Raw genomic sequence first — 24303 nt, forward strand, 5'->3', positions numbered from 1 at the left:
GTCACTTAATGATCCAAACAAACTGATATGGAGTTACCACAATTTCCTACAGGGGAGAACCCAGTGCAGATTTCTATTAATGTACTTTATATTTCTAATAGTCAAAGCAATTATTTTTAGTTAATATGGAAAGAAACAAAAATTTACCTATAAGTTATTATGATATTGACACAATCTGTGTAAAATATTCAGCATGTACAAAGGCTAGGTAAAAATAGAATGAATATCATTAAGAAACTTGTAAACAATCTATTCAAATAACAAACAGTTCAGGCTTTGGGAATAAATAAAACTGTTGCTTTAAAATTATTTACACGTTTTGATAAACACGTGAATATTAAATGTTCTTTCAGTCTTTGTATTTATACATGACTCTTAGAATTTCCCAGATACTATCTTCAAAAGAATATTTGAAGGTGAAAACTGCATATGATCTAAGACTCTTAAATATCTTTTGGGTTGAAACCTCAATCAGCTGAGATGTCCAACCTCTCCATCCAGCCATAGTCTACACATTCCTCTCCATGGTTAGACCTGATAAATGGATTCAACCATAAAAGCTCCTACTGAGTGGAATAATCAACACCCAGAAAGACAATATTGAATATTCTCTCTCATCTGAGGTTTCTGGCTCAAAGTCTTCAGAAATTATTTACACCCTTTAGTAACAGCAGTGACCAGGAAAGTGGAAAGGAGACATTGCCTGGTGCAGTATAGGAGCATCATAGCGAGGCATAGGGGATACAATATGAAGTTTTAATCTCAAATCATTCCATGTACATAATCATGTCACAAATAATATACTTATATATGATATTGCAAGAGGAAGATATATTAAAATAAATTTTGTAACTCTGCACCATACAAGATCTAATAATGCTCATGAAGGATACAATCTGATAGTAGATATCAATGTATTAGTAAACAGTAAGTATTTGTAACTGAATTTGCTCTGACATTAATACCAGAGAGGGAAACTAGCAGATAATATGGACAACAAGCTGGGCATGTAATAGCATTCTTCTATAGTTTTTTTTATTCATGAAATTTCCTGACATGATTTATGCTTTGCCTTATTTCTTGACCAAAAAGGAATGCTTCCAGTACAGAATGCTTTGGCAAATTGTTATTTTTTTCTTCTTGCTCTTGGGGTGGTGCAGGCCAAGTCAAGGTGCATGTGTCCAGCAGACAACTTTACAATGTCAGTTCTCTGACCCCACATTCAAGTTGGTGTTAGAGAAATTACCCTTTCACACTGTTCTATCTTATCTGGCTTCTACTATGACATCTTTCAGATGTATAATATATAAGCATACGATGAAGTTAAACAGTTATGAATGCCTTAGATCCCTCTACCTTAAGTCACAACATATTCTGAAAGAAAATAAACAGTGAAGAAAAACAATTTTCACATGGTAACAGAGTTAACCTGATCTAACACCAACAACTGGGCTTCCACATCAATCCAGCTCTCATGTTACAGCATCTGAAATTCTCTATAGTATATTTGATCATTTGATAGAAAAACAATAAAAGCAATAAAAGGTATGTTACCTATGTCTTTATTCTGAAGACATTCTGATGAATGTAATTGAGCCCCCAATTGTGGAGGACAGATTGGCTTTCCTGGTCTGTATCCTGTAAGAGTCTTAAGAAGAAAGACAGAATTAAATTTCCTCAGAGTGACATGCAACCTCATTGTTTTCTGCTCCTCCACTTGACCAAAGCAAAAAGAGGAAACTGCTTAAAGAAATCTGACTTGGAAAGCAAAAGAAAGAAGTAAAGTATTGTGCCAGATGCTGCAAAAGACATGTCCATAATTGATCCTGGAAGTATAAGAAGATAACTCTCCTGCAGTGAGAACAAAACCAGTGTCCTCAGCAAAACAATTAGAAAAATGAGGAACTTAAGTTCCTTGGCTTCAGTTTTGTAATAAGTTGTTGGAAATTTTCTCTTTTTTTACTATGTTTTAAATTACTACTTGATTTTGAATTATGATAATTACAACTACTTATGTACTAGGAATGCCTTAAAGCACTTGCATTTCCACTGGTAAAGTTTTCCTTTTTATTCTTCCATTTATTTTAACTTTATTTTATTCTATTATTGGTTATTTTATTTATTTTCATTTCAAATGTTTTCCCCCTTCTTCATTTCCCCTTCCCAAACCTCTTATTTCTAGGAGTGAGCTCCCCACCCACCCACCCAGTCACTCCTGACTCACTGCCAAACATTCCCCTACATTTGGACATTGAGTCTCCACAGGACCTAGCCTCCCATCACATTGATGCCAGATAAGGCAATCCTCTGGTACAAAAGCAGCTGGAATCATAGGTCCCTCCTACTTTGGCTGGTGGTTAAGTCCTTGGGGGCTCTGGGGATCTGGTTGGTTGACATCTTTGTTCTTCCTATGAAGCTGCAAATCATTTTACCTCCTTCAGGCCTTCCCCTGATGCCCCCACTGGGTTCTTCATGATCACTATGAAGACTGTCTGCAAGCATCAACATATGTATTGGTCAGGCTCTTGCAGAGCCTCTCAGCAGACAATCATACCACGCTCCTGTCAGCAAGCACTCCTTGGCATCAGAAACAGTGTCTGGGTTTGGTAGCTGCATATGGGATGGATCTCTGCCTAGATAGGGTAGTCTCTTGATGTCCTTTCCTTAAGTCTCTGCTCCCCTCTTTGTCCTTGCATTTTCTTTTGACAGGAGCAATTCTATGTTAAAAAATTTGAAATGGTTTGGTGGCCCCATCCCTCAACAGGGCACCATACATAGCTTCTGAATGTGGTCTCTACAGGTTCTCTCTCCATTTTGGAGGTTATTTCAGCTAATGTAAATCCCATTGTGTCTTGGTGTCATTCTATATAGAGTGGTTTACTGCTCATGTTTTCATGTTGCTGGGATATTGAATCTAAGAAAATGAACATGCTCAGAAAATCTTGAGCTAAAGTCTCAGACCTTGGTTTTGTTTTGTTTTGGTGTTTTATTTTGATTTGTGTGTGGTTGTTGTTGTATGAGAAAGTTGTTGTATCTTAATATGTGGCATAGGTTGACAACATACTCACAAGTCCCCTGGCTTCATTCTTCTCTTTCTTAGAATTATAGCTGTATATCACTACACCAATGTACTCCATTTTTCTGAGACCATTTTTCTGAATAGATAATGAGCATTTCTTCATTTTATATATCTAGATCTCAATGTTTTTAAAATCATATATATTTATTAATCACATATACAGCATAAATTGATTAGCTGATCCTCCACTGCTGAACATTCCAGTTGTTTTATAGTCTTTTGTTGTTCTTAGTTTAATTAATATGTGGGATATACTTTAGAACACACTAAGAAAGACATTCTATGCATAAAGTCATAGGATTCAGGGAGAAATACATTTAAGGAATTCAAGTATAGATTATTACATGACACCAAGTTAACTTACAGTCTATCAGTTGACATGAAAATATTCACAATTGAATTTTTCGAGATGAGCTGGAGTGATTTTTCTTTTATGAATTCTAACCATGGATTTTTGAGGAGAATTCCTGGAAAGACACTGTTTCAGCAAAGAATGATTTAAACAACAGCAAAGTGGGGACATTGTAATGGTGTGGATCTGGGAGTAATTATCTTTACCATGGCTAGCTCTAGCCTTCTAAGTAACCTGTGTCAGGACTAAGATCCAGTAACTAATAGATAAAAATTTCAAGAAAGCTATGAACATAGAAGACCACTAAGTTTACCAACCTGAATGCTAAGAATGTCTTCTAATGACCCATAGAAAAGATTTGCCCATCCTGTTGTAACAACCCCTGTGATGTACCTACTAATGTTTACTGGAATTCCCTAAATTTATGATTTTTTAAAACACAAAACTTCAAGCAATGACTTTGACATTGGAACACAGAGCCATGATCACTCTCAATGTTTCCAGAATATACTATATTTTATTAAGGTGAAAGCTGTTTTTTGCATGGCCAGGCCTACATTCAAATCTCTTGCTATAGATACTGCAAGTGAGGCTGAACATTCTAGGAAGGCTGCACATGCAGAGTACTTTAGATACATCACTGTAATTGAGAGTACAGTTCAGGGTAGGGGCATTCTTGACATGTACAAAGGCTTGACCTCATACAACATAATGATGATAATAACAATAAGAATAATATAAATGACAATGATAGTAAAAACCAGCAATAATAATAATAATAATAATAATAATAGAATAAAGAGAGGATGTAAAACACTATTTGACTTACATAGTTTGTTCTCATGACTCACCCTTTTCAGAATATATTCAAGTCTCTCATTAAACTGTACTTTTATTTGATTGTAGACTTTTCAACAAAAGTCTGTAGACTTGCTGACTTGTGTTTTATGAAAACAATTTAAATTGTTCTTCAAATAAAGTGACAGAGATGAACTGAGCACTGAGAAATGGCAGGTGGCTTGAGAAAAGAAAAGGAAGTGAAGATGCACTGACACTGCTGGTGCCTAGTTTTCTTCCCCCCCCCCCCTCTCTCTCTCTCTATCTGTGTGTGTGTGTGTGTGTGTGTGTGTGTGTGTGTGTGTGTGTGTGTGTGCTTGAGAAAGAGAAGGATGGGGAGGGAGAGAGAGAGTGAGTGAGTGTGTGAGTATTTGAGGGAGAGAGAGAGTTTGATTGCATATATGCCATGTGGTGTACATGGTAGTCAGAGGACAACTTCAGGGAGTTTGTTCTTCTATTCTACCAAGGATTCCATGAATAAAATTTGGGATGTCTTCAGGCTTATTTATCCAGTGTTTTTATACACTGAGACATTTTTTAAAAAGCCAATTTTTGGTTCTTGAACCCAAATATCTGAGTCACCACTCATTCTGAATTATCATATACCCGAGATCCCTTGAAACAGTTGACAGATAATAAATCATCTTAACAGTATAAGAAAAGTTTCAAAGGTACAATGTAGATGCTTCCTTAATACCTCTAGCAAGTCTTATTTTTCTCTACCTAATTTCCCTGGATGAATACCTCCTACACACACACACACACACACACACACAGAGAGAGAGAGAGAGAGAGAGAGAGAGAGAGAGAGAGAGAGAGAACATGGAAAGTGAAGGTTGATGAGAACATGGAAAGAGGCTGATGAGCAGCAATGTTCAAGAATGTGTTCACAGTGTTCCAATGCAGGTAAATACTTGTGTTGTCTCAGCTTTCCACAGGAAAACGTTGAATAAGTCAGCTGACTTATGTAAGGACACTGTATAACTAATACTGGACCTATGGCTCACATACATTATTAATGCATGCACAATGTATGGAAACAATGAGCACTTACAAGGGCCTGAGTTTTAGCTTCCCACAAATCAGGAATCTAGGAAAGGGGAGTAGAAAAACCACCCCAGGCTCTTGTGACTTTATGTAAGTCCCATCATTCACAGATTCCTTGACCACAAAAAATCAGAAGAGCTATATCTTTACAAGGTTGTTGTAAAGGTTTAATAAGATACACAAATAGCTTTTTGTTTTGTTGTATCTGAGATGGGGTTTCACTATTTAGCATTGGCTGGCCTGGAACTCAGTATAGACACCTGGTTGTCTTAAAAATCACAGAGATTGCCTTAGTCTGTCTCCCAAATGATGGAATAATAGGTATAAATCAACACACCCAGTTGCAAATGAATTTTTTATTCCTAAGCTGGCAAATAGATTGTAAGTTGCATTCATATTAAACATTATGATTTCCAGTACAACACCTCAATCTCTTCTTAGCATGTAAATCTGAGAGAAGTACTGACTATTCAAGCCTGTGTTTTCATGTAGTCATCAAGGGTGTAAACTACTTCCTAAGTTTAGAGAAACTATTTTGGAATCTAGACAGAATCTCATAGTTTACAAGAAAATTTTTTACTTAGCCTTTTACCTCCCCAAGATTCACTAAAACAGAAAACATGTTAGATTTCCTACCTGACCATTTCAAAGAGTGCAGCTATTTAGAAGAGCAGGATAGGAAGTTTACATGATAAAATGGCACATCTGCAGCACAGAGCCATTGCTGCTCTAGAAATCTGTGAGGTTCCATGTCACACTGCCCATGGAAATACTGAGTCCTGAAAACTTGGTGAATCCTTATCACTGCATAAAGAGTGCCATCCTTATCATGAAGGTTAGGCACATGCAGAGGGCACACTTCTCTTCATTCTCAGCATATAGGTTGCCTACTCTAACATCATGCATAGATGTGAGCAAGTAAGTCAGAGCAGTTTGTTCATTACTGTGACCATAACATTAGTAGGAAATGTGGGGCCTATCAGTATGCTTAAAGAAAGTGAAAGGTAGTGAATTGATACTGAACACAGAGTGGGTATTTTTATTGTTGTTGTTGTTGTTTATTTGTTTGGACCGACATAGGGCAATGGTCATAACTGTAAGTCTGAACAACATAAGCTTACTCTAAGCTCTGTAAAACTGAGCTCTGAATTTATAGAAAGCTGTAAACTATTAAGAAGCACAATTAGCATAGAAAGATACAGTGATTTCAGATGGAATGGAATTGATTGACACTCCAGTTTCATTTCTTTGACCAAAGTACAGCATGGAACAGGAAATACTGATCACACATGACCAGGTAGTAAAAGCGAAGTAAAAAATGTGTAGAAATTATTGTTTTCTTGATTTGTCTACTAAATTCATTTTTGTGAAAAAACAAACAATAAAAACATACATAAATGCACACACATGTACACATGCACACACACAGACACACACACAAACACACACACACACACACACACACACACACACACAATATGAGTGAAAGATAGACTGTGGAACTACCCCAAGGTTTGAGAAACCAGTCAGGAGGTCCAAGCAAATAAATGGGTCTTCCACTGTGCCTTGTAATTCAGCTGCTGTTAACCTATAGCATGTGCAGAACTAATGTTTTTTTTATTCAATATATTCTTTATTTACATTTCAAGTGATTTTCCCTTTCCTGGATCTCCCCTCCCCGAAAGTCCCATAAGCCCTCTTCCCTCCCCCTGTTTCCCAATCCACCCCTTCCCACTTCCCTGTCCTGGTATTCCCTGACACTGCTGCACTGAGCCTTTCCAGGACCTGGTGCCATTTCTTCCTTCTTCTTGGGCATCATTTGATATGTGCATTGTGTCTTGGGTATTCTGAGCTTCAAGGCTAATATCCATTTATCCGTGAGTGCATACCATGTGTGTCCTTTTGAGACTGGGTTACCTCACTTAGGATGATGTTCTCCAGTTCCATCCATCTGTCTAAGAATTTCATGAATTCATTGTTTCTAATGGCTGAATAATACTCCATTGTGTATATATACCATATTTTCTGTATCCATTCCTCTGGTGAGGGACAACTGGCTTCTTTCCAGCTTCTGGCTATTATAAATAGGGCTGCTATGAACATAGTGAAGCTTGTATCCTTATTACATGCTGAAGTATCCTCTGGGTATATGCCCAAGAGTGGTATAGCATGATCCTCTGGATTATCATTCCCAGTTTTCTGAGGAACTGCCAGACTGACTTCCACAGTGGTAGTACCAGCTTGCAACCCCACAAGCAGTGGAAGAGTGTTCCTCTTTCTCCACATCCTCTCCAGTACTTGTTTTCTCCTGAGTTTTTGATCTTAGCCATTTTGACTGATGTGAGGTGAAATCTCAGAGTTGTTTTGATTTGCATTTCCCTGAGGACTAAGGATGTTGAACATTTCTTTAGGTGCTTCTCAGCCATTCGATATTCCTCAGGTGAAAATTTGTATATATGCTGTCGTAGGGTTACTAGTTTAAATAGAACTGGCATTGGGTGTCTTCTGGTTCCATATCCCCATAGAGTGAATCACAGTTAAGGACACTCCCCAGTGATTCTCTGTCTCATTCTGGACACTGATGCAAACAAACTTAGGAGGGAAGGAATTATGTCATTTCACCTGTCATTTCTGAACTTTAAAGCAATATGGAATAAGAATTTTGTTGGAGGCTCAAAACAGAAATCACAGAGGAACTCTTTTTCTGACTTGATCCATGGCTCAGGTTTAATTATATTTCATTTCTTCCTTTCCTTTCTTTCTTTTCTCAATAATTTATTTATTCACTACTCTGTCCTCCTCTCCCACTCACACCCTCACATTCCCCTCCCCTCATTAACTCTTCTGCATTTACACTGAGAAGGAGAAAACCTCCATAGGTAAGAACATAATAATAATAGGAGTGAGAAACTTGGGAATGAGAGAGGAGGGAGGAGGAAGAGAGGAAGGTAGACCAGGTGTGGTAGGCGTCTAGGGAGATGTACAGAAGGTCAGAAAATTGAACAGAGGTATATAGCAGTGGTAGATGTGGAACTGGAGGGTAGCCACCAAAAATTCCCATATGCTATGAAAACAATGTGCTTCCAGGACCCAACAGGTATGACCTTTGCTGAACTACCCAGCAAAAGTGAGAGAGAACTTGTAGAGACCATATGGAGGGGTTAGGCATGGCCTCTGACTGAGGGATGGGGGCATCCACCCATCTCAAGTATTTTAACACAGAATTGTTCCTGTGTTAAAAGAAATACAGGGACAAAGAGCAATGCAGAGACTGAAGGAAAGGCCATCTAGAGACTTTCCCACCTGGGGATCCGTCCCAAACACAGACACCAAACTCAGACATTATTGCTGATGACAGGAGTCTAGTATAACTGTCTCCTGAGAGGCTCTGCCAGAATCTGTCCAGTACAAATGCTGATGCTCACAGGCAAATATGGGCCTGAGCACTGGGACTGCAGTAGAGAAGTTATGGGAAGGCCTGAAGGAGCTGAATGGATTTGAAGCCCCTTAGGAAGAACAGCCATATCAACCAACCATATCCTCCAGAGCTCTGAAGGATTAAAACAACAACCAAAGAGTATACATGGAGGGAACCATGGCTCCACATGCATATGTAGTAGCAGATGGCCTTATATGGCAGTGATGGCAAGGGAATCCCTTGGTCCTGAGAAAGTTCTATCCCCCCACCATCAGGGAATGAAAGAGTGGTGAGACAGGACTCAGTGTGTATAGGGGAGCAACTTCATAGAAGCAGGGGATGGGGGGATAGGGTAGAGGATAGGTGGTTTGCAAAGGGGAAACTAGGAATGAAATAGCATTTGAAATGTAAAGAAATTAAATATCCTATACAAGTTAAATTTTAAAATGAAAAAAAATTCATTAAAAAAAAAACATAACCTGACCTGGCACCTCTAATTACAGCACACCCGTCCTCCCCCACTAAAGCCAGATGAGGCAGTCCACCTTTGGGAAGGGGATCCAGGATAAGCAACAGAGAGGCAACCTCCTCTCTGATTCTTATGGGACCTATGTGAAAACATGTTGTAAATCTGTTAAAAATGTGTAGCGGTCCAAGGTCCAGCCCTTGCATGATCTTTGGTTGGTGTCTCAGTCTCTGTGAGCCCCATATGTCCAGGTCCGTTGTCTCTGAATGAATTCCTGTGCTGTCCTTGACTTCTCAGTCTCCCTCTGTTCTATTCCCCTCTCGTCCACAAGACTCTCTGAGCCTTGTCGAATATTTGACTGTGGGACCACGACATCTATTTCTATCAGCTGCTGAATGAAGATTCTCAGAAGATATGTATGCTAGGCCACAGTCTGAATACACAGGAGAGTATCATTAATCTTATCAGAGTTTGTGTCTTACTAACGTTGGGGCAGTCATCGGTTGGCAATTCCTACTATCTCTGCTCCATCTTAACTCAAGGGTATCATGTAAGCTGGACAAAATTTGAGACAAAACTATTATGGATAGGTTGGTGTCCATTACCTTCCCCTGGAAGTCCCACTAGGCTGCAGGAGGCAGCCACTTCAGTCTCCATATCCCTAGCTGCCATGAGTCTCAACAATGGTAAACCCCATAAACACCAGGAGCTTCCCACATTCCAGGTCTCAGAGATGCCCTCCTATTCCCCCTTTCCTCTCTCTCTCTCTCTCTCTCTCTCTCTCTCTCTCTCTCTCTCTCTCTCTCTCTCTCTCTCTCTCTCTCTCTCTCTCTCTCTCTTCTCTTTCTCTCTCAGGGCCTAACTGTACACCAGCACCACACTGGATCGCCATCCCTATTCCCCTCTTCACCCACTCTCCCACCTAGTTCACTTTATTCTTCTACCTATGATGCATATTTTATTTCCCCTTACAAGTGAGATATAAGCATCTTGACTTGAGTCCTCTATGCTACTTAGTTTCTTTGAATCTTTAGATTGCAGCATGGTTATCCTGTAGTTTATGGCTAATGTCCACTTACAGGTCAGTACATAGCATTGTCTCTTTCTACATCACGGTTTCCTCACTTGGGATGATATTTTATAGCTCCATTCATTTCCCTGAAAGATTTATGGTACTTTTGTTTTTAATGGCTTTAATAGTGTTCCATTGTTTTCTTTATCCATTCTTTGGGTCAGGGGCATCTAAGTTCTCTCATTTTTTTGCTATTACCAATAAAGCCACTATGAAAATAGTTGAGCAGGTTTCCTTGTGCTGTAGTGGAGCATCGTTTAGGTAATGCTACACATTTTAACTCAACTTCTTTACCCTCTGTACTCCTCTCCTACCCCTCTCCCTCCTCCCTCTCTTTCACCGTCCCTCTACCTCCCGTGATTATTTTGTTTTGCTTTTTATGTAGGATTGAAACATCTACGTTTGGTCTTCCTTCTTCTTAAATTCCATATGGTTTGTGGGTTGTATTGTGCATATTTTGAGTTTGGGGCTAATATCCACTTATCAGGGAGTACACACCTTGTGTGTTCTTTTTTTGTCTGGGTTACCTCATTCAGGATGATATTTTCTAACTCCATCCATTTGCCTGTGAACTTCATGAAGTCATTGTTTTTGAGAGGTGAGTAGTACTCCATGGTGTAAATGTTCCACATTTTCTCTATCCATTTTTCTCTTGACAGACATCTGGTTTATTTCCAGTTTCTGGCTATTACAAATAAGGCTTCTATATACATAGTGAAGCATGTGTCCTCGTTATATGTTGGAATATGTTTTGGGTATATACCCAGTAGGAGTATAGCTGGGTCTTCAGGTAAAACTGTTTCCTTGCTGAGGAACTTCTAGGTTGATTTCTAAAGAGGTTTTACCAGCTTCAGCAATACATACATAAATTTGGAATAATAAAGGAAAGATTAGTATGGCCCCTTCACAAGGTGGGTCTATTTTTCCCAGGTTTTTAATACATTCTTTATTTACATTTCAAATATTATTCCCTTTCCTGGTTTCTCCCCCTCCCAGAAAACCACTAACCCATCTTCCCTCCCCCAGATTCTATGAGAATGTTCTTCCACCCAACCTACTCCCACATACCCTCCTGCAATTTCCCTACTCAGGGGCATTTATGGAGCCTTCATAGGACCCAGGACCTCTCCTCCCATTGATGCCTGATAAGGCCATCTCTGCTACAAATGCAGCTGTAGCCATGTGTACACCTTGGCTGATGCCATAGATCTTGGGAGCTCTGGGGTTTGGTTGGTTGATATCACTGTTCTTCCTATGAGGTTCCAAACCCCTTCAACTCCTTCAGTCCTTTCTCTAACCCTCTTTTAGGGACCCCTCCCTCAGTCCAATGGTTGTCTGCTAACATCTGCCTCTGTATTTGTGAAGCTCTGGCAGGGCCTCTCAGGAGACAACCATTTCAATCTCCTTTCAGAAAACATTTTTTGGCATCAACAATAGTGTCACAGTTTGGTACTGCCTATAAGATGAATCCCCATGTAGGAGAGTCTCTGGATGGCCTTTCCCTCAGACTCTGCTCTGCCTTTCCCTCAGACTCTGCTCTACACTTCACTTTATCTCTACAATTGCTCATATGAGTATTTTCTTCCCTTTCTCAGAAAAACTTAAAGCACCCACACCTTCTTCTTCTTGAGCTTCATGTTGTTTGTGAGTTGTATCTTGTTTATTCTGAGTTTTTGGGCTAATATCCACTTATCAGTGAGTAAATACCCTATGTGCTCTTTCTGATTGAATTGCCTCACTCAGGATGACACTTTCTAGTTCCATCCATTTGCCTAAGAATTTCATGAATTTATTGTTTTTAGTAGTTGAGCAGTACTCTAATGTGTAAAGGTACCACATTTTCTGTATCCATTTCTCTGTTGAAGGACATCTGGTTTCTTCGAGCTTCTGGCTATTAAAAATAAGGCTGCTATGAACATAGTGGAACATGTGTCCTTATTACATGTTGGAGCATCTTCTGGGTATATGCCCATGGGTGGTATAGCTGGGTCCTCAGGATGTATTATTTCTAATTTTCTGAGGAACCACCAAACTGATTTCTAGAGTGGTTGTAACAGCCTGCAATCCCACCAGCAATGGAGGTGTTCCCCTTTCTCTTGACATGCTTGCCAGCATCTGTTGTCACCTGACTTTTTCATCTTAGCCATTCTTACTGGTGTGAGGTGGAATCTCAGGGTTGTTTTGATTTGAATTTTACTGATAATTAAAGATATTGAACATTTTAGGTGGTTCACACGCATTTGAGTTTCCGCTGTTGATAATTCTCTGTTTAGCTCTGTACCGCATTTTTAATGGAGTTATTTGATTCTCTGGAGTCCAGATTCTTGAGTTCTGTGTATATATTGGATACTATTCCCCTATCAGATGTAGGATGGCTAAAGATCGTTTCCCAATCTGTTGGTTGCTGTTTTGTCCTCAGGGGCCAGAGACAAATGAATCTGAGTTCCTGACTATCTGTCCTACAGAGAAACTTCCAGAACAGTTAGGGTAACACTGAGAAAAACTGTCTCAGATCAAAGAAACAAAGACGAACAAAAACAAGCCAAACAAACAAAAACCAGCACCCCAGGAAAAAAACATTCAGGACAAAAGGATATTAAAATGACACCATCTCTGAATGCACCTGAACCTGGACATGGAGGAAACACCTAGAGTGGCATTATCCAGTCAATGGATATGTACATAGATCCTAGATTAGAACAAGTTACTGTATCGATACTAACTGTCCAGAGTTTGATCATTGGGGTACAGTTGTATAATACAAAGTGTAGTTCTTGGAAAATATAGAGAATATGTGTGCCTCAATTTCATTGAATTGTTTGGTTCTATGACATTGGCTCCTGCTATATTTATTTTTGATTAATCATGTCTTGGCTTCCTAATGGCCAGTATTACAGTCTAAACCATTACATTTAGCAAACTTCAAGTATTACCACCTTTATATAAGGCCTCAACTTATCATACATGGATTAAAGTGGGTAGATAAGAAAACTGGTATCTTGGGTAAAAGATATTCTGCATTTCCTTGAACTATTCTTGCAACTGTACATAAAACTTCATATTGCATTTTATGGACAAATGAAAAGTTTATAACAATGAGAAAAACTTCTACATGAATGAAAAATCAAAATGAAACAAAATAGTAATCAACTAACTTGAGAAATCAAAGCCTGCAATGGCTTTCATCTCTTAATTGTGCTTTCAATTAAGACAATTTATCCTGTCAATAATGGAAACTCAGGCTATTTATTAGGGTTCTTTATTTAGTTTTATAGGAGTACAACAAAGCAGAAAGAACAGAATCCTTGAGAGTTGGGGTAAAGTTTGTCCATGCACCAGAGGACATCACCAGTGTCCTGTCTCCATCAGAAAGTAAGATGGCCTCTCCTCTATCAGGTCAGAGAACATTCCCAATGCGTTTGCAGCCTGATCTTTCTGTTTGCACAGCAGACTATGTTCTGTAATCAAAATACATGTTTTCTAGGACTCACAAATTATTATAGACAACAATTAAGTATCAACATATTTCATTTTTACCTTTTACTCTTGGTGGAGAGTTAACAAGGGAATTTATCCAGTCTCTTTCCACAAATACAAGGGTAGGAATTTTCACACTTAGTATTTTCTAGTCTTGCTTTAGATAAAAATCCACATCCTCCAGGCTTGAAATTGACTTTCCTGATTTTCAAGGCATTGAAGAAGAAAAACAAGAGTAGGCAACTGTTTAATTTTGAACATTCACTGAAATAATGCATGATTACAAGCTAGTACAAACACTCTGGAAATCAGTTTGGCAGTTCCTTAGAAAACTGGGCATAATACTACTGGAGGAACCTGCTATACTACTCCTGGGCATATACCCAAAGGATTCTCCATCCTATAATAAGGACACATGTTCCACTGTGTTCATAGCAGCATTATTTATAATAGCCAGAAGCTGGAAAGAACCCAAATGTCCCTCAACAGAGGAATGGATACAGAAATTGTGATATATTTACACAATGGAATACTACTCAGCTATTAAAAACAATGAATGTATGGAATCCTTAGGCAAATGGGTAGAACTGGAAAATATCATCCTGAGTAAGGTAACCCAATCACAGAAGAAAACACATGATATGCACTCATGATAATTGGATATTAGCCCAGAAGTTTGGAATACCCAAGACACAATTCACAGATGAAATGAAGCTCAAGAAGAAAGAGTAACAAAGTATGGATACTCTGTTTCTTCTTAGAAGGGGGAACAAAATATCCACAGAAGGAACTACAGAGACAAAGTCTGAAGCAGAGTCTGAGGAAAAGACCAGAAAATATTGTGGATTCCCACAAGTGTTTGCTGACATAAACCTGATATTGCTGTCACCTGAGAGTCTCTGCTGGCACATAACAAATATAGAAGGGGATACTCTCATCTAGTCATTGAGCTGAGCACAGGTTCCCCAATGGAGGAGCTAGAGAAAGGACCAAAAGGAGCTGAAGGTGTTTGTAGCACCATAGGAGGAACACTGATATGAGGAACACAGTACCCCCAGAGCTCCCAGGGACTAAACCATCAACCAAAGAGTACCCATGGGTCCAGAAGCATAGGCAGCAGAGGATGGCCTTGTTGGACATCAAAGGGAGAAAGGCCCTTGGTCCTGGGAAGGCTCCATGCAACAGTGTAGGGGAATACCAGGATAGGGAAGTCAGAGTGGGTTGATTGGGAAACAGGAGGAGGGGAGATGGGATATGGGATTTGGAGGGGGTGGGGACCAGGAAAGGGGACAACATTTGAACTGTAAATAATCTATCTAAAAAATAAAAAAATTCTATTGGCCAAAGTATACAAGACAATAGAGCTGTTTATCTAAAGTTTGTCATCAAAATGTTTTCCCTTGGCTCATTAAAAAGAAATGGTCTCCTGAACACACCAAAACTCTATATCTCATTTCACACTGACAAATTTTTGATCAGCAGGTAAATCTGAATTTTAACATTTCTGAAGAATTATTTTGCCTCAACCTACTGTTACATTTATATTTTGTCAGTGAAGATGCTAGGACAATAGTAAAACAGATGTGTGTGGCACACAGAACAAGGTCTTATATGTTTGTGTTTTAAGGAGAAAGGAGAGATTTGAAATATAGTCACAGATGAGGGCTTATTATTACTGTTTCATATTGTTTCCTTTCTTCCTGCCCACCTCATAGCTAAAGGGTCTTCACAGAAACATGGTAATCTACTGAATTCCCTGTACACAAAAGAATTCTGATTTCAGCACGATGTTATAATAGAGGGCACAACGACCCTTTTGTTAAAAATAAGTGTAGCTAAATAAAACAGTAAATTTGAACACAGAACAAATTACCATCAAAACAGAAGGACTATGCATTTTGGGCCACCTGGGCCACATAACAAAACAAGAAGTAAAAAGGGAATTATATTGATAATTAATTAAGATCCTTTTGTATAAATCAGCAGAAATGGGATTTGCCCTTAGTTTGAGATCTTAGCAGGAGCTGGAACAAACCTCAGATAGTTAGGGAAGCACTATTGCTAACTTTTTCCCCTAATAGAGGAAGCTGACTAAATAATGCATTCAAAATGGAGATCCTCAATAATAAATCCTGCCAAGCATAAAGGGACACAATCCATCATACCACTTTTGAGAGGACAAAGACAGGGGCATAACAGTTCAAGGCTAAACTTTAATATGTAGGAGTTTGTGGTTAGTCAGCCTTAATGAGATTCTGTCAAAGAATAGAAATAGAATTAAATCCACTGAAACCACATGGGACCTAAACTTCAAAAGGATGAGTCTTTAGCAAAATAAAACACACTTTGATTTTTGGACTTAGGATGAGGAGAAGTGGAATATTCAAATTTACCAAATTTAGGAATATTTTTTTTAAAAGGGGCGATAAACTAAACCAAATAGCTTGTTGAGCAAAGAGAGAACAAGTACTCATTAGGGAAATGCAAATCAAAACAACCCTGAGATTTCACCTTACACCAGTCAGAATGGCTAAGATTAAAAATTCAGGAGACAACAGGTTTTGGAGAGGATGTGGAGAAAGAGGAACACTCCTCCACTGCTGGTGGGGTTGCAAATTGGTACAACCACTCTGGAAATCAGTCTGGCGGTTCCTCCAAAAACTGGGCACCTCACTTCCAGAAAATCCTGCTATACCACTCCTGGGCATATACCCAAAAGATTCCCCAGCATGTAATAAGGATACATGTTCTACTATGTTCATAGCAGCCCTATTTATAATTGCCAGATGCTGGAAAGAACCCAGGTATCCCTCAACAGAAGAATGGATGCAAAAAATGTGGTATATATACACAATGGAGTACTATTCAGCCATTAGAAACAGTGAATTCATGAAATTCTTAGGCAAATGGATGGAGCTGGAGAACATCATAGGTAACCCAGACTCAAAAGACGAATCATGGTATGCACTCACTAATAAGTGGATATTAACCTAGAAAACTGGAATACCCAAAACATAATCCACACATCAAATGAGGTACAAGAAGAACAGAGGAGTGGCCCCTTGTTCTGAAAAGACTCAGTGAAGCAGTATAGAGCAAAATCAGAACAGGGAAGTGGGAAGGTTTGGGTGGGAAAACAGGGGGAGGGAAGGGGACTGATGGGACTTTCGGGGAGTGGGGGTCCAGAAAAGGGGAAATCATTTGAAATGTAAATAAATATATCAATAAATTAAAAAAAATGATCAATATCATTAGAAAAAAAGAAAAAAAAGAAAAAAAAAGAAAAACTAAGTACATTTGTCAGCCATGAGATATGCGTGTCAAACATGGGCAAAAAATAGGTTCCTAGAAGACACCAGCTGTTCACAAAAGATAATTAATAAAAAGAAAGAACATGTGTTCTCAGTGACTTACACATAAGTTGAGATGACAGCTTATATACTTGTCAAAATTTCATAATTGTCAAAGTTTAGAAATGTACTTTATGTTCACATGTTATTGGAGAAATGTTGTCAAACATGTGTGCAATACAAAAATGCTCCATAATAAGGAAAATGAAACACTGATCTGAGAAAAAAGCTCAAGTTAGCAAAAACATCATAACAACAACAACAATTGGGAAAGATGCAGGAAAGTACAGAGCCAATCACAAGTCTGTGCAAAGTATATGACACTCAGCAGTGGGCCATCCTCATTTATATATAGTATAAGTGAGCACATGCCTGCTTACTTGGGGCCAGGTTAAAGGTGCAGAGAAGAACTTTGGAAGGTGACAAAATGGCTGTGTTTTAATTTGATAGTTTCTATTGCTGTGATGAAACACAATGACTAAAGCAACTTGGTGCAGGAAAGGATTGAATTTGTTTAAACCTCCTCATTATTGCCCATCATGGAAAAAATTCAGGGCAAGAACCAAACTGTGCATGAGCTTGAAGGCACATCAGATGGAAAGTGCAGCCTATAGCCTTGCTCCACAAAATTTTCTCATCCTACTTTCTGAGCATACCCAACAATACTATCCCAGGTGTGATACCCACAATAAGCTAGGCCATCCTATATCAGTCACTAAATAAGAAAATGCCCTACAGGCTTGCTTAGAGCCATATCTTATTGAGGCCCTTTCTCAATTGAGATTCCCTCCTTTCAGGTGACTTCTGTCAAGTTCTCATAAAACTTGTTTGCAGAATGGTGCTTGAAAATACAGACATATTTGTTAAAACTGATATATCTCATGACCTCCAGTGGGTGCATTGACATACAGACACCAATGTTAAGACTTGAATTTTTCAATTTAATTGTCATTTTCCAAACTAAAGGACATTACAAGTGAATGCACTGCATGATCCTGACTTTGAAGAAATACCAAAAGTGACATGGTCTAGAAAACTGACAATTATGAATATGGGTTATGGTTTAAAACATATCACTAGGTCCCTCCTGAATTTCTTGAAGTTTAGTATGATGCTATAAAAGAAATTGCTTAGCCAGGGAATATATTTCTGTTCTGGACAGCTTATTATCGTTATTATTATTAGGCTTCTTAAGACAGAATCACACTCTGTAGTGCACACATAGTATATCTATGAGATTTCAGCTTTCATCAAATGGATCCAAGAGAGATAGAGAGTGAATGCGGACATGTGGAGATTATGGAAGTTTGTATGAGTTTCCTGAACCAGTCAGGCAACGATTCATCAATTCTAAACATTTATTTACCAAAAATAAATGTCTTCTAAAGACATAAATTCTCCTATGTGCAAAAAGTAAAAAAAGTTAAACAATCAACTAACAAATAGAAACACACAACTCCATCCTATTTCTTCATTGTGCTGTCAGAGAAGTGGGATTTTGAAAAGATTGATCCTAGTGATGACAAAGTGAGTGCTATTTATCAGGATTATGTATTTGTTTCTGTGTTATTTGGGAAATAGAGAGTGATACCTCAGGGCTTGGAGCAAAGACATCCATTTAACAGACAAAGCTGCTCTGTGTAGCAGGAAGAAAGAGGTCTTCTGCTGTATTAAGACAGATTTCGGAAGAGTGTTTCTTCCCTTGCCAGCTCATCACCATGTTTGTACAGTGGCCTATGAACTGGTTAAAACATTTGGTCATTAAGTAGTCACAAATCAACACAGGAAATCAACAAAGATGACAAAACATTTCAATTTTTTCTTTTCTTCATTTGTCACACTGAATCAGGAAATTTTCTATTCTTTTTTCACAGACATAGGTGTGGGCTTTGCCATAGTCATCATTATATCTGTGAAACTGAAAAAAATGCATTGTCTATGCCTTATATAGTGATTCCATTACTGTGCAATCACTATTATATATATATATATATAATGAGCAGGTATTTAAAAATTTACACTGATTTAGGCCAAGGTTGTTAAAACAAGGTTTAGTAACAAAAAATGTACAAAATATGGAGTTAATCATAAGTAAATGAATAAATCTGTTAATTTCCTCTAAGCTCAGGGAAAAAAAGGTTTTGTACCAGTAACATGGCCCACCAAACCTGACAACCTGAGTTCACGTTGGCCCTGGTGGTGGGCCATAGATGTATGTTGAACACGGTATGTTGAACATCAGACCCCACAAAGTAGGAGAGAAATAACTCCCTAATTTTCCTCTAGCTACCCTTGTGTTGTGAAATGCACATGCACATGCATGTACACAAAACAAAAATAAGTGAATTAAAAATGAAAAATAAAATGTTCTTTTAATCACAACTCAACTCCTCATATACTCTGCACTGTTAAATTTTCATGAGAATCTTAACTTAGATTCCCCATATTTCTAAGGGATAATTTTATATTAAAGTAGATTTCCTCTGATCCTCTTTACAAAAACAAGAGAAGAAAAGAAAAATACAATATATGGCACACAAGACAAGGTCTTGTACACCTCCTCGTTCAAGAGGGAAAGAAAGGTTTGGAATTCAGTCACTGAAGAGAGTTTGTGACTGCTGCTGTGGTTCTTGCTCCCTTGTCCCCAGAGACAATGTGACTTCACTGAAATATGATTTACTGACTTCCCGTCATGCAGCTCAACTGCAAGCTCTACAAGATGGTAGATTAAGTGCCTCAACCATATTCTTCAGAAAATATAAACTAAAAAAACAAGGCACAAGTAAAGGTGAGTCAAGCTTCTAACTTCACCATTAGGGAGGCTGAATTAGGAGGATTTTAACCAAGTCATACTAGGCTATAGAATAAGGCCCTAATGTAATAGTAAGTAAAATAAAACCTTACTCAATGAGCTTATGAACAGTTAATAAGCACATTCCAATACAGGCTTTGGCTTCAGCAGAGCTGAAACATCAGAAGATCAGCATAGCCTGGCAGCTAGTCTTTCTCCTAATTGGCAGGGCAAGAAGAACATCTGCGTGAAATGGTCATTTAAAAAATAAATAATGAATCCACAAAGATCAAGAGCTCAATGAATGTTTGGGAAATACATTCAATTTAAAACAGTCTTATCTAGTAAAACAAAAAATCTATGACAAAAAATACCAGGCAGAGAAAGATATCTAGCAAGCTACTTGGAGAAAAATTGGAAAAGGAATAAAACTTTAACAAATGGTTACCTTTATTTAACCTTGGATTTAAACCAGAAAGAAAGGGCATTTTGATTTACTGTAAGAAATAAGAGGGAAGATTAAATGAAGCCAAGGTGGCCATGAATAACATACTAGAAAGGGGAGATACAGTAGGAATGAGTGTACACATTAGCTAGCCATGAGACTTCATTTGAGTATAACCAGTAAAGGATGTATGTTGTACACAGAGAGGAAAGGATCCAAAGATACTAACTAATCTCAGATACACATGAAACACATATGCTGCATCATGAGCTCTTTTCTTTACTTTCATAGTAATGCTCACCTAGACCTGTGCACAGGAACACAAGATAGGTTCACAGTTGCTCACTGGGTTCATTAGAACACGGCAGTGTAACATATGGGCAAGTTTCTGTGCCTTCACATGGGAGAAAATGATTGTGGTGACACATGAACATTCTGACCACAGGCACCCTTACTCAAACTTCGTCTCTGGCCTTAGTAACATCACCATCATCAGGCAAGAGTTCTGAATTATAGTCAATATCCACAAAACTCTCTTAACTTGAAAGCAGGCATCTTCTCTCCTGCTGGCATCTCACTCTAAATGTTAACACCTGCCTGTCCCTGGCTCTCTATTTGCTGGAAACTGTAAAGAATAAACCTAAAGAAAGAGAAGCAGTCATTGAAAGTCTCCCAACCAAAAGAAAAGAAAAGAAAAGAAAAGAAAAGAAAAGAAAGAAAGAAAGGAAGGAAGGAAGGAAGGAAGGAAGGAAGGAAGGAAGGAAGGAAGGAAGGAAGGAAGAAGAAATAAAGAAAAAGAAAAAAAAGAAAAGACAGAGAACCAGATAGTTTTAGTGCAGAATTCTATCAGACCATCAAAGGAAACCTAACATCAATATTTTTCAAAGTATTCCACAAAATAGAAACAGAAGGACCACTACCCAACTAATTTTATGAAGCCACAATTACACTAATACCAAAACCACACAAAGATCCAACAAAGAAAGAGCACTTTAGACCAATTTTTCTTATGAATACTGACGCAAAAATACTCAATAAAATTCTTGCTAACTGAATCCAAGAACACATCAAAATGATCATTCACCATGATCAAGCAGGCTTCATCCCAGGGATGCAGGGATGGTTCAATATATGGAAATCCATCAACGTAATCCACTACATAAACAAACTCAACTAAAAGAACCACATGATCACTTCATTAGATGCCAAGAAATCATTTGAAGAAATACAGCACCCTTTCAGGTTAAAAGTCTTGGAAAGTTCAGGAACTCAGGGCCCATACCTAGACATAGTAAAACCAATATACAGCAAACCAGTAGCCCACATCAAAGTAAATGGAGAGAGACTTGAAGCAATCCCACTAAAATCAGGGAATAGACAAAGCTGCCCTTTCTCTCCATATCTATTCAATATAGTAATTGAAGTTCTACGTATAGCAATTGGACAACAAAGGAGGTCAAAGGGATAAAAATTGAAAAGGAAGAAGTCAAACTATCACTATTTGCAGATGATATGATAGTATACTTAAGTGACCTCAAAAACCACCAAAGAACTCCTACAGCTGATAAAGAACTTCAGCAAAGTGACTCAATATAAAATCAACTCAAAGAAATCAGTATCCCTCCTGTACTCAAAGGATAAACAGACTAAGATAGAAAATATCGAAAAGACACCCTTCACAATAGTCACAATCAATATAAAATATTTTGGTGTGACTCTAACCAAACAATGAAAGTTATATATGGCAATACCTTCAAGTCTCTGAAGAAAGAAATTGAAGAAAAACTCAGAAGATATAAAGAGATCCCATGCTCATGGATAGGTAGAATTAACATAGTAAAAATGGTCATCATGCCAAAAGCAATCTAAAGATTCAATGCAATCCCCACCAAAATTCCAAATCAATTTTTCATAGAGTTAGAAAGAGCTTTTCTCAAATTCATCTGGAATAAAAAACAAAAAACAAAAAAAAAAAACAACAACAAAAAAAAACAAAAAACAAAACAGGATAGCTGAAACTATTCTCAACAATAAAAGAACTTCTGGGGGTATCAGTATCCTGGACCCCAAAAAGTACTACAGAACAATAGTGTTTAAAACTGCATGGTATTGGTACAGGGACAGGCAGGTAGATCAATGGAATATAATTGAAGACTCAAAAATGAACCCCCAGACCTATGTCACTTGATCTTTGACAAAGAAGCTTTTTTCCAGTGGAAAAAAGATAGCCTTTTCAAGAAATGGTGCTGGTTGAACTGATGATTAGCATGTAGAAGAATGCAAATTGATCCATTCTTATCTCCTGGTACAAAGCTCAAGCCAAATGGATTGAGGACCACCACATAAGACCAGAATCACTGAAAGTAGTAGAAAAGTAAGTGAGGAAGAACCTAGAGCACATGGGCACAGGGGAAAATTTCCTGAACAGAACATAAATAACTTAAGCTCTAAGATCAAGAATTGACAAATGGGATCTCATAAAATAACAAACCTTCTGTAAAGCAAAGGAAACTATCAAAAAGATAAAATGTCAACCAACAAAATGGAAAAAGATCTTTACCAATCCTACATTCAACAGAGGGCTAATATCCAATATATGCAAAGAATTCAAGACATTAGATTCCAGAGAACCAAACAACCCTATTAAAAAATCGGGTACAGAGCTTAACAAAGAATTTTCAACTGAGGAATATTGAAAGGCTGAGAAGCACCTAAAGAGATGTTCAACATCTTTAGTCATCAGGGAAGTGCAGATCAAAGCAACCCTGAGATTTCACTTCATACCAGTCAGAATGCCCAAAATCAAAAACTCAGGATACAGCAGGTGCTGGGGAGGATGTGGAGAAAGAGGAGCACTCCTCAGTTGCTGTTGGGATTGCATGCTGGTACAACCACTATGAAAGTCAGTTTGGCAGTTCCTCAGAAAATTGTGCATAATACTACCAGAGGACCCTGCTATACCATTCTTGGACATATACCCAGTGGATTCTACAGCATTTAATAAGGACACATGCTCCACTATGTTCAGACCAGCCTTATTTATAACAGCCAGAAGCTGGAAAGAACCCAGATGTTCCTCAACAGAGGAATGGATACAGACAATATGGTACATTTATACAACAGAATACTCTTAAAAACTCTAAGATCAAGAATTGACAAATGGGACCTCATAAAATTACAAAGTTTCTGTAAGGCAAAGGACACCATCAAAAGGACAAATCTGCAACCAACAAATTGGGAAAAGGTCTTCACCAACCCTACATCAGATAGAGAGCTTAATATCCAATATATACAAAGAACTCAAGAAGTTAGACCCCAGAAAACCAAAGAACCCTATTAAAAATGGGGTACAGTAGAGACAATGAGCAGCTGCAGCAGAAGCAGCAACAGCAGCAGTGGCTGGTCCAGAGGAAGGGCCATCAGCAGTAGAACCAAGCAGACAGCGTCCAGGCAGACCCTGCGCCCACGACCACTGTCCATTGCTGGCCAGCCAGGCTGCAAAAAGCAGCGGATTTACAGTGCCTTTCACCACACAGAAGCCACATCAGAACCCTGCCTTCCGCGAGTCAGTTATGAGGCCTCCATATTGGTTCTCGGTCACCAAAGAAATCAGACTGAGGTACGCAAATATAACCGGAGACCAACATCGCAGGGGTCTAATCACGATGGGCGTTGGCCTGCACCCAAGCCCTGGGCTGATGTGGTGGTGGGGCCACCAGGGTGCAAACCTGGCCAGGAGGTTGTTTGCCCGGGCCGCCGCCATTTTGCCTACAGAAGCCAGAGAGACCTAGCAGGCAAAACCAAATCAGCTAACGGGCATAGCCCGAGGCAGACATAGCAGGGGTCTCAGACGGTCAGGCCCTGGACTGCCCCTAGGCCCTGGGCTGCTCGGTGAGCCATCTGTGTGCCTACTGGGACAGGAGGTTGTTAGCCCAGCAGACTCTCCCAGCACTCTCAGGGAGCACGCAC

General features: G+C 38.7%; 1 protein-coding gene and 1 non-coding gene across 4 annotated transcripts in view; one reads left to right on the forward strand and one right to left on the reverse strand.

Moving 5' to 3' along the window:
• The first annotated feature begins 11109 nt into the window (after positions 1–11109).
• LOC127679492 (U6 spliceosomal RNA) lies at positions 11110–11218 on the forward strand. The gene has a single exon (XR_007976797.1). It is a non-coding gene; the product is annotated as a U6 spliceosomal RNA (small nuclear RNA).
• Positions 11219–13514: 2296 nt separating this feature from the next.
• The window catches only part of LOC127679307 (killer cell lectin-like receptor 5), a 29008-nt gene continuing 18219 nt past the window's right edge, over positions 13515–24303 (reverse strand). Inside the window, exons 7-8 of one of the 3 annotated variants that reach the window (XM_052175072.1) lie at positions 13809–13949; positions 13515–13729 (exon numbers count right to left, since the gene is read on the reverse strand). In XM_052175072.1, the coding sequence (XP_052031032.1) occupies positions 13829–13949 (121 nt within the window). In that variant the 3' untranslated portion in view covers positions 13515–13729; positions 13809–13828. Of the gene's footprint in view, positions 13730–13808; positions 13950–24303 lie in introns of those variants that run through there. The other 2 variants (XM_052175075.1, XM_052175074.1) reach the window with 2 other exon arrangements.

This window comes from Apodemus sylvaticus, chromosome 2 (genome assembly GCF_947179515.1).
Source record: "Apodemus sylvaticus chromosome 2, mApoSyl1.1, whole genome shotgun sequence".
Classification (NCBI taxonomy): Eukaryota; Metazoa; Chordata; class Mammalia; order Rodentia; family Muridae; genus Apodemus; species Apodemus sylvaticus.